Source organism: Periplaneta americana, chromosome 11, assembly GCF_040183065.1.
Source record: "Periplaneta americana isolate PAMFEO1 chromosome 11, P.americana_PAMFEO1_priV1, whole genome shotgun sequence".
Classification (NCBI taxonomy): Eukaryota; Metazoa; Arthropoda; class Insecta; order Blattodea; family Blattidae; genus Periplaneta; species Periplaneta americana.
Window position 1 is genome coordinate 67,921,545 of NC_091127.1, and position 10,473 is coordinate 67,932,017.

General features: G+C 34.3%; 1 protein-coding gene across 1 annotated transcript; it reads right to left on the minus strand.

Annotated features, from left to right (window-relative positions):
* Positions 1-682: 682 nt before the first annotated feature.
* LOC138709084 (hemolymph lipopolysaccharide-binding protein-like) lies at positions 683-8,752 on the minus strand. Its single transcript, XM_069839597.1, has 4 exons — positions 8,585-8,752; positions 6,724-6,841; positions 5,657-5,926; positions 683-3,040 (listed from the first exon to the last, which is right to left on the minus strand). Exons 1-4 carry the CDS (start codon positions 8,723-8,725, stop codon positions 2,892-2,894), a joined length of 678 nt encoding a protein of 225 aa, XP_069695698.1. The 5' UTR covers positions 8,726-8,752; the 3' UTR covers positions 683-2,891.
* Between the last annotated feature and the right edge of the window lie 1,721 nt (positions 8,753-10,473).

The following is a 10,473-nucleotide window of genomic DNA, read 5'->3' on the forward strand; positions in this document are numbered from 1 at the left end:
AAGCTCCAAAGCTAGATCGGAGCTTGAACTTGCTTATGTCTGTGGAAACACCGGGGCACGCAACCAGTCTAGAGGAGCGCTCCGCTCCGTTTAGTCCCTGTCCGACATCGCTGCTGTAATGGTTCGTATAGATTATGATTTGATTGATAGAGTATTAAGGATCATGTGCTAATTGAGCCGTTCAGAGCAGAAGTGGTGCAAGTCAAAAATGGGTAATGAGGGCTAAAGTAAACATTCTGTAAAATACAGCGCAAAGTAGCAATTAATATTCAATTTATTTAAGCTATTAGTAGTCAGTGGTTAGCAAGAAGGCCATATTAATTGCTACTTTGCGTTGTATTTTACAGAATTTTTACTTTAAACTTCATTACCCAATTTTGACTTACACCAGTTTTGCTCTGAACGGCTCAAATTGTCTTGAGATATGAGTTAAAGGAAATCCTGAAAGACTGAATTCTAATTTTACAGTTACTGCTTAAAGCCAAAGATATTGTTGTCAATTCTTTTCAAAATTTGTTCAAAAAGATGTAATTTGGCATAATTAGGATGTTTTAATAGTTTAAAATATTATGAGGTTGTTTAACTAAAGGTTATAAAGTTTAAAGGGAATTTTTTATTTAAGGATGTGGTTGCTTTAAGAAAAGGAAGAAATAAAGTTGATACAAACTTCGTATTTTGAATTTATTAAAGGTTCTAATGAATTAGTAATATAGTGTCAGCGCTTCACACCTCAATATCAAATATCGACACAAAATCAATTCTTTAACATCACATATCTAAAGTACTTCCAAGAAGATATGATGTAATTTTATTCCTTCTGTGACTGCTTGGAAAGGTTTTTTTTAGTAGGTTATTTTTTCGACGCTTTATCAATATCTTGGTTTATTTAGCGTCTGAATGAGATGAAGGTGATAATGCTGGTAAAATGAATCCAGAGTCCAGCACCGATAGTTACCCAGAATTTACTCATATTGGGTTGAGGGAAAACCCCAGAAAAAAACACAATCAAGTAACTTGCCCCGACCGATTACGGGCCACCTGATTTCGCGGCGAGACGCGCTAAGTGTTACTCTACAGGTATGGACCGCTCGAAAAAGGTTTAATTATAATTTAAAAATAACAATTAAGACCTTCTTCTACAATACTACTCTTCTAGAAAAAAATATCTATAGTAATGTCACAAGAGGTGTGAAATTTCCTGATAAATCCATGAGCGAAGCGACTGAATTTAGCTGGGAAATCTCAGAACTTGAGTGACATCTGTTAGGACTATTTCGTGAATAAAATAAAAATGTAAATAATATATTCCCAAAATTCGCTAATAAAATGTTAACAATTGTATATTTATGAATACTTAGCCCAGTCATGTCAAAAGATGCCCATAGGCGCAAGCGCGCGCTTTAGAGCTCAGGAGAGTTTGAGCGCTTTGCAGCGAAAAGGAAAGAGACAGACGAAAGAGGTAGTATATGTCGCTTGGTCGAGCTATATACAGGGATGGCCAGCACTGATTCAATAGATAAAGGGAAGAGAACTTATTAAAACTGTATCCATGTTAATTTTTAAATTTGTCTGAGAAGTGTAAGTGCATTATAAGAATGTAAGTTTTAATTTAATGCTTATTTTTCAAAAGTTTGCTCTTTTATTCAAGAGGAATAATTTCTCAACTTGTTTTATAGAAAAATGAAATTTTCAGATATAGGCCTATTTATTTAGTAGCCTTACAGGTACTGAAACAATGTTTTCGTAAATATAATATACCGTAAATACGTATTACTGAAGACATTGTATTACAAATTTTGAAAATGTTCGCATGGAAAATGTTTGTAAGGAAATGAATTAACAAAGCAACTACTGTTACATCATAAATAAAAAATACGTGCCCATATGTTGTAAAAACTTCAGCTCTATAGCTTCAGCAGATTTCGAGAAAATAATTTAACATTCTTCTGATAGAAAATTGCTCACCAATATCACCTTAAAAGCATAATACGATTAGAGTTTTGTTATGTAATATTAGTTACAGTTAAAACATCTATCTAGGTACATTTGCTTTGTACTATAATATTGTTATGATTAGTTTACTGATTACTTTTATGAAGCTAAAGATACCATCAATATCAATTCCAACCTACCATATCATACTCAATCTCTTTCTTTGGGATGTCACTTTCTTTATGAATGATGTGTTTCATTTAGTACAGTAGGCTATAGTTATACTACTACTATGGAATTTCTGTGAATATTCCTTCTTAACTCTTTATTATGTTATTAACGTTTAAATACAACAGCAATGTTAAGAAATTGATGTTAGTACTGTTGTTTTACAGATAATATTGATAATATCAAACAGAAAGAAGCCATATAAAAATAACGACATAAAATGTCATGTTCCGTTTTAAGTTTGCACACCACTGTTTTCTTAATCCAACAGGCTGCTTATTCATATACACAACCCTTCCTCCTTCCATACCTAGCGCTTGATGACCGCGCACGACGTCGAGGTCAGAAAAATGCGCTTGCTTTGACATCACTGACTTAACCTATTCAGACATTGTGAAGTTGAAATAGATTAATATCGATTACTGCAATAAAGAAATTGAATGTTATTCAGTAATGCCAATTGAGAAAAGCGAAATACAGGTTTAACAATTTTAATTACATGTACTGCTCTTTTATCTTGTTATTATAACAGAAGTACATTTTCATTATCTGCTGAAATTATAATTTAATCCAAACATTTTATAATCAATTACAAAATAATAACCTGATTAATAGGCCCTATATTAATTAAATGAACAATTGTTAAGATCCAAAAATTAATCAAGCTGCTAACAAGGATTTGGTACTGTAAATACATTTAAGTAAAGAACACATCAAACACTGCACAGGAATTACAGCTCTTGTTCGCAGAAGAAAGGAAACAAGATGTCACATTTTGTGTCGTGAAGTAAACCGTTTCGTTGCACCACCACACAGTGACCGTCGTAGTTCGGCTGAGACGGATTCCAGTTGGTGTATCCAGTCGCGTTAATATGTTCACCTACAATAGACAGTAACAATCATTAACATTTTTCGAAAGTGATGTGTTATCACTGAAGAATAAAATATTTAACATAGTGAAATAAATGAAGATGTTTTTAAAAAATATGCATTTGTAAATTAGTTCACAGGGATACATATGTGCTCATGTGCATGATCGCTGTCAAAATGTTAAGCTAGTTAACTCTTTACAGTTCACAAGGGTCTCCCCGTCTTCTTCTTTGAAATCCATCATCTAGAAATGTTATTAGTTTGAAGTGCATTATCCTATTGTTTTATATTATAACCCCGTCTTGAATCACAAAGTGATTACTTACGCGTATCATATTATTATGATGTACCGAAGTACATGTGATATTTCCGTGTGATTCAAGACGGCGCTTATTCCGTTGGATCCCGGCCACTTAGTCACTCGTAATGAGTGCACCTCTGTACATAGTGTGTTGGACATTGTGCTACTGTCACATATTTTGTGATAAAGTACATGAGGGTAGGCCACCTAAGGGAAACAGAGAAGGTAGAACTTAAAGTGAGCGGGATTCAATCCGGCATCAGAACTGGAATCCGGTGTGACTTAGTGGATAAAGATTCAGTACGTAGAGGGAAAACCCGGATTCGAGTCCCGGTCCCGGAGAAAATTTTTCTCCGTTTTACCCATTCTTCACCAAAAAGCTAATGGCTAATTCACTAGCTTTCACAGAAGAGCCAGCAGAAACGGGTGGGGGAAACTAAGATGTAATATAACCACTCTGTAGTTAGTAGTTAGTGTGGAACGAGCTCTTCAAGGTACTCAATGTAAGACCTCATGTATGCAAGTTGGGAGCAAGCGCCTATCAAGTCGTGTAGGACAAAGAGCAGGTTTCAGAATAGCAGCAGCGGACATAACAACATAAGAAAAGTACTTTCTTTTAGAGATACCTTTATATCGCATTTCTTATATCAGGCCTGTATAATTTCACAGTAGCACATAAGCACATAATATATTATTATGTTAATTATTATTATTATTATTATTATTATTATTATTATTATTATTCCTGACCAGCATATTGTACCAAATTGAAATATACAAATTGGAAATTTATCTTTTGATGGGGTTAAAAAAGTCCAAATAAGTTATCTTGGAGCAACACTAACAATTGGGGCTATCAAGTGCAAAACTCGCCTTATCCAGGTAAAGTGATTTGTCAGAAAACAGGAAAACCCGTTATGGATATGGGCAGTTTTGCAATTGATAGCAGTTGTCTGAGCTCTATGGAAGAGGAATTAGACAAGATTTGCACAAACCGACTATATCAGTAGATAGAGAGCTGCAAGAAGTACAACATCCCATATGTAACTCATTTTTTTAAATTTTGGATAAGGCGAGTTTTGCACTTGCTAGCCTCAATTATGAATGATACTCAGGAGGAAATAAAACGTAGAATCAATATGAGAAATACCTGTTACTATTCGGTTGAGAAGCTTTTGTCTTCCAGCCTGCTGTCAAAAAACTGAAAATTAGAATTTATAAAACAGTTATATTACCGGTTGCTCTGTATGGTTGTGAAACTTGGACTCTCACTTTGAGAGAGAAACAGAGATTAAGGGTGTTTGAGAATAAGGTTCTTAGGAAAATATTTGGGGCTAAGAGCGATGAAGTTACAGGAGATTGGAGAAAGTTACACAACGTAGAACTGAACGGATTATATTCTTCACCTGACATAATTAGGAACATTAAATTCAGACGTTTGAGATGGGCAAGGCACGTATGGGCGAATCCAGAAATGCATATAGAGTGTTAGTTGGAAGACCGGAGGGAAAAAGGCCTTTGGGGAGGCCGAGACGTAGATGGGAGGATAATATTAAAATGGATTTGAAGGAGGTGGGATTTGATTGTAAAGACTGAATTAATCTTGCTCAGAATAGGGACCAATAGCGGGCTTATGTGAGGGCGGCAATGAACCTCCGGGTTCCTTAAAAGCCGTAAGTTAGTTATTATTGTTATTATTATTGTATAAAAATATTTTGTTGTCCGAAATTAAGAGAAGAGTTACGGCACTTTCAATCAGTCATATTAAAGTAGGATTACCATATATTTAACACAAAACTGAGTTTACCATACGAGTTGGATCCCAAGATAAAATTATTCACTAGAATATTTTTCTATTTATATTATTTAACTTTCCTCCAGTCACTGAATAACATTTATATACCAATTCACAATGAGTCAAAGTCGTTCAATTTTCAAACAATTAAAACATATTAAAATGTTTAATATGCTGCATTTTTCACAGGCTATGTACTGGTAATTCCTATATTACTTACTTACCGACTTTTAAGGAACCCGGAGGTTCACTGCCGCCCTCTGTTGACATATCTTTATCCTATTTAGCAATATGAAAACATGCACTGAAAGCAAGTCGTTTCCCTTCTGCGAGGAATTTAACTCTTCAGTTAGCAGGTGTTTCACTCCGAGCCCTCCGGAATTAATTATAAAAATGGACCAGGCAACGTCAATAGATCTCTTTGGTTCAATAGCAGCAGTAGAAACCTTTTTCTTAAAGTGTTAACCTCCTCTTTAACTCTGACACCAGTGTATCAAGGAATTCACACATGAAGGATAATTTTCACTTACCAAAAATTGTAATGAATTTTTTGGTTGTTTCTAAATCGCTGACGCCAACAAAAGTGTATGTATTCCTCCAGTCATCTGTAATTGTAGGGTAACGATCCCATATCTTCCTTATAGCTTCAAATTCCTTTTCGGAGTTGATAACAACGATATGACCTCCTTCTTTGACACATTTTTCACGAGCGTTGTGCCAATTCCTGGGTTCAGTGTGCAACTTGTAATAACCGAAGTCTTGGACCAATTCATAGTCTCTTCCTGGTCTCTGTGGAGGAGCTGGAACAAGACAAACAGAATCACTGTGCTTTGGTTATTGAGACTATTAGAATGCTTACAGTATTTATCGGGACAGTCAACACTAGACGGCGTTTTTTCTGGCCGCAGACGATAACGAGGGAGAGGATGATTGTTAAGAGTATTGGAGGTTTTTGAGAGTTTTCGTACCCTATTGGTACGCTAAACGGTTAACGCTATGTTGACGTCTTTGATGAAAGAGCCAATCAGAGCCATTCACCTCACGTTATTGCAATAGTGGACGTGCTGTCTGAGGAGGGTAACGTGGACGTGAATGAAGTTAACCGTAGGTCTAATTCGGTGTTATAATATATTTACAACTGTGGGTGATATTCATCTACTTAGAACAGTTCAAGATGGATAAATTATTCAGGCCGAAGTAAGAAGAAGACTCAGGAAAGAATTTTTAGCTGAACTTCCCACAGACAAAAGGTTGAGTATTGAGTACTAGGCCAAGCGAACACATTTCTTTGTTTTACTGACCGTAACTCGGAAACCAGTGAAGATTGTGAATAGCAACCACTTTTAAAAGTAACTTCCATTATTTCCCAACACTTCTCTCTCTCTTTGACCCGCAGTGTAAAGTGAAAGTAAAAAAAAATTGCAGCTTACCAAATGTTGAAGCTGTAAATATCTATTTTGAACAGATCCCATTGAAGTTAGTAATGTTATCTCACTTATCAGAAAAGATTTTCATTTTAAATTTTTTTCTGTGCTTCCTTAGACATTGATAGTATAACAAAAAGTTATCTAAAATGGAAAGCTTAAAGTAGGCCTACCTGTAATCGTGGCTATAATGAGGATAGTCTCGCTGGTCTCGTATTTCTTTGTAGTGTGTTCAATGTCCACATCCAACGCGCCTGTCTGCTTGCTTTTCGCACCGTGCTCCACTTTAACCTGTGATAAGAGAGAAATATTTTCAAAATCATGAAGATGCAGTAGATTAAAAATACCTATCACTGTTATATATACATTTTTCCGTTGTTCAGTTATCGCAGCAAACCCACCTACCCAATCACCACGTGCTCTAGATTGTCTCAAACCCTCCTTGTTACTGCTGAGTGGCGGTTGGTAAATAAATAGTACAAACTCATTGCTATGTTTAATGAAAACAAAAGTAGATTATTTATTGCAAACAATCGGGAATAATAACTTAAATTTATGAAAATAGAAAGTATTGTTTTAATAAAGAGCTTTCCAGAAATCGTAATATATGATTCAACATAATGATGGTGATCTTTTCCAAAATTCGCATATTCTCGAGACCTACACTTTGTACTACTTTAATGAGGCAGTTTTTAATTAATACTGCTTGCGTTTACGGTTCCATGCTTAGCAATTTCCCATGCAATTTTATGCTCCAAGAAAGATTTTCCTCATGCATTCCTGCTGGATTGTTGCCATTAATAAACATTACCATAATAGGCAACGTTATCAAGAAAGATGAGACCCAGCGATGATGGATAATTACAGCTGGTTTTAAAAATTGACGATCCTATTTCTCAGGAGGAAAAAATATGTAATATCTGATTTTTTTCCGTTTCATTAGGTCTGAAGTGCGGTTTTATGCAATTTATTAGCGTATTTAAAAGTTTTAGTAGATGATTTGTTATTAATGTAGTAGTTCTATCATAGCTAAGCTTCCTTTGAAGATTTAAACGAAAGAATTGATACTAATATGATTTTTATGTATACAAAATCCTGATTTTTCAAACTAAATAGAAAATATCGTGCGTTTACTACAAAAGTTCAGTCTCTTTGCTTTCCTGGGTTGTTACAAACATTTTTCAGTAAGTAGACTGTATATATAACACAAAACGTGACATCTTACGAAGATTTCAGTATCAATTTAGGGTTTCACAAGTGTGAATTAGGTAAGATAAGCATATTTTATTCTTCAAGTCTTGAGAAGAAATTAAAAATTTGTTAACTGATGTTAGTGTTTAAATTTCAGTGGAATTGACTGCTAGATACTGATTCAATAAGGACAAAATCCCTCTAAAAGCTTTAAGTAAAATCGCTGTGTACTGCCGTAATAAAAGCAAAGTCTTATGAAGAAAAAATGCCGAATACATATATTTAAGTCATTAAAATCTAATTCAATTTTTCAGAGAAAAATGATTTAGTTTTATTTTGAATATAAATAAAATATTAAAGTAAGTAAAATTAATAATGATATTACTTGAAATTCAGTATTAAATCTCTATTGTCGGCCAATGTTACCTGAACGTCACAACCGTGTTATGTAAAATAAAATTTAATAAAAAGGCTTAATTTTACTGGTACGTGATATTTAAATCACGATCAACTAATAGAGAGGCTTGAAAACATTTTTTGACTTCAGAAAATTATTTGGTATATAGAGGGTTAATTAATTAATTAAATTGAATTTAATTCATTAAGAAATCGGGAATATAATTTCATATTTTTAGGCAATGGAGAGAGAATTGGTCACCCTACCTCAATATATTCTGGTCTAGTTACCTTATAAGTGGTACCTTGTTGGTATCACTTGTGAGGTTCAGACCTGTCTTCGGACAGTTGACTAAACAACAAAATTATTTGTGAATGTAAGTAAACGTTATTTTTATTACTTCTCAGTGAAATTAATTCATGTAGTTTCAAGTCTTTGCTGCATACCTGAGTTACCCAGTGTCCTGTGAGATTGCGGTGACTATTGATGGAAAATTTCACAGGCGTAGAGACAAAAGATACACCTTGTTGGCCACAGGTGACCCCAATATACCAAAAGAAGCACACGTAGAATACTGATGGCAACATAGCTATTCACTGCTACTACGTTAATAGAACTTCGGAGTCTGTTGATTGCTGCAGAACTTGCTGTTTATTTATACTCCTGCAGCTTGTTAAACGCGACACACTGTCGAATTAGAATATTAATAAGCCAGGTGCTTCTACTAATTGTTGGTACTTTTCCCATTCTCTAATTACACGACATCATTGCAAAGCATTTGCAGTTGTGGTGAGAAAAATAATCTCCAATGCAAATGTAACGATATTTGCATCAATAAAAATACATATAGTCCGAAGATCTTTTGTGTGGACTAGTAGAAGACGCAATGCATATTGCGTTAAAGTGTCAGGCAACGAATGATTTGAGAAACTGTTGGGTGGATAAAAAATTTCTAGAAATAAACGCTATAGTAGCTTATAAAAATGAATGGTCCCCTAAAGGCCAGCAATCTGCATAAATTAGAAAAATTTATTTTTGGAGTTAAAATTAGATGGGAAGCGAAAGTCAAAGCTCTAACGAATATGGAATTATAAATGTTGAGTTGTCGGACACGATAGGAAACTACGGAGAGTAGTCAATGAAGTTAACAGAATAATTTTTAAGAGATTGAGTATAGAAGTGAAAAGTTGAAGTAGGAGTTTTAAATACAAGAGCTATACTAATTATTATTATTATTATTATTATTATTATTATTATTACTATTATTATGGTGAACAGAGGGCACTTGTAGGTTTAATATGTATTAGTTTTTGTAATATTTGCTTAGAGAGTAATGGCGGATTAAGAACTGGAACACATCTAATCCGCCATAACGTGAACAAAGATTGTTGAAATAAATAAATAAATAAATAAATAAATAAATATAGTCCGAAGAACATAGTGTGTTACAGAGGGATGTAATACCCTAGATCATATATACCCAGATTGCTCTGCGTTATAGGCTTTGACGGTAACAACTTTTGTAAGATTTACTATGCTGCCATCTAGTTATTACATAGGGAGTAACGTCATACCTCCCATTTGAATTGCATTAGCGACTGTACTGCCATCTCGTGTTCTTTTACGGCGGACGGGTGGCGATCCTGGCGGTTGTTCTCTTCAAAGTGCAACCGATTTTAACATAGGAATGAGCAATCTACATGTGATCTGGGGTAATACTGTCCGTGGGTTTGAACCTGGAGGGTCCAGATGAAAAAAAAATAATAATAATAATTTATTTTAGCTCTCCTTCTCTTCCACTCCACCAGCAAAAAGTATACATACACATAAATGAACTTACAATCTACAAAGAATACAACAAATTGATTTAAGTAAAAGTTACGTGTACACAAGAGTTACTTATGAATTAAACGTAAAATACTATGGACTAAAATACACAGTGTTAAGCCCACTCGCATGTTGACGGGGCAGGTAGATGCGCCATAGTGTGGGTCCTGTTTGTTAATTTTGTATAGGCCTATGCATTAGTACAGTATATTGATTTATTTTGCATTTTGCGCTTTTATTACGATAATATACATTAAGATAAAATATCTGGAACTTGTTTCATGATAATAGGTTAATTAATTGCGGAGATATGTCCTATTATTCTTGCATATACACATAAAATGTACCAATCCGTCAAATTCTTTTGGGTATGTCTGAGTTAATACACAGCTCATTTCTCTTCAGTACAGTTGAGTTAAATTTATTCCAACTCAACAATGTAACTTTTATTCAAAGCAACAATAATTACTTTCTATAATTTAGTTTAAATACAACAATGGGATTTGCA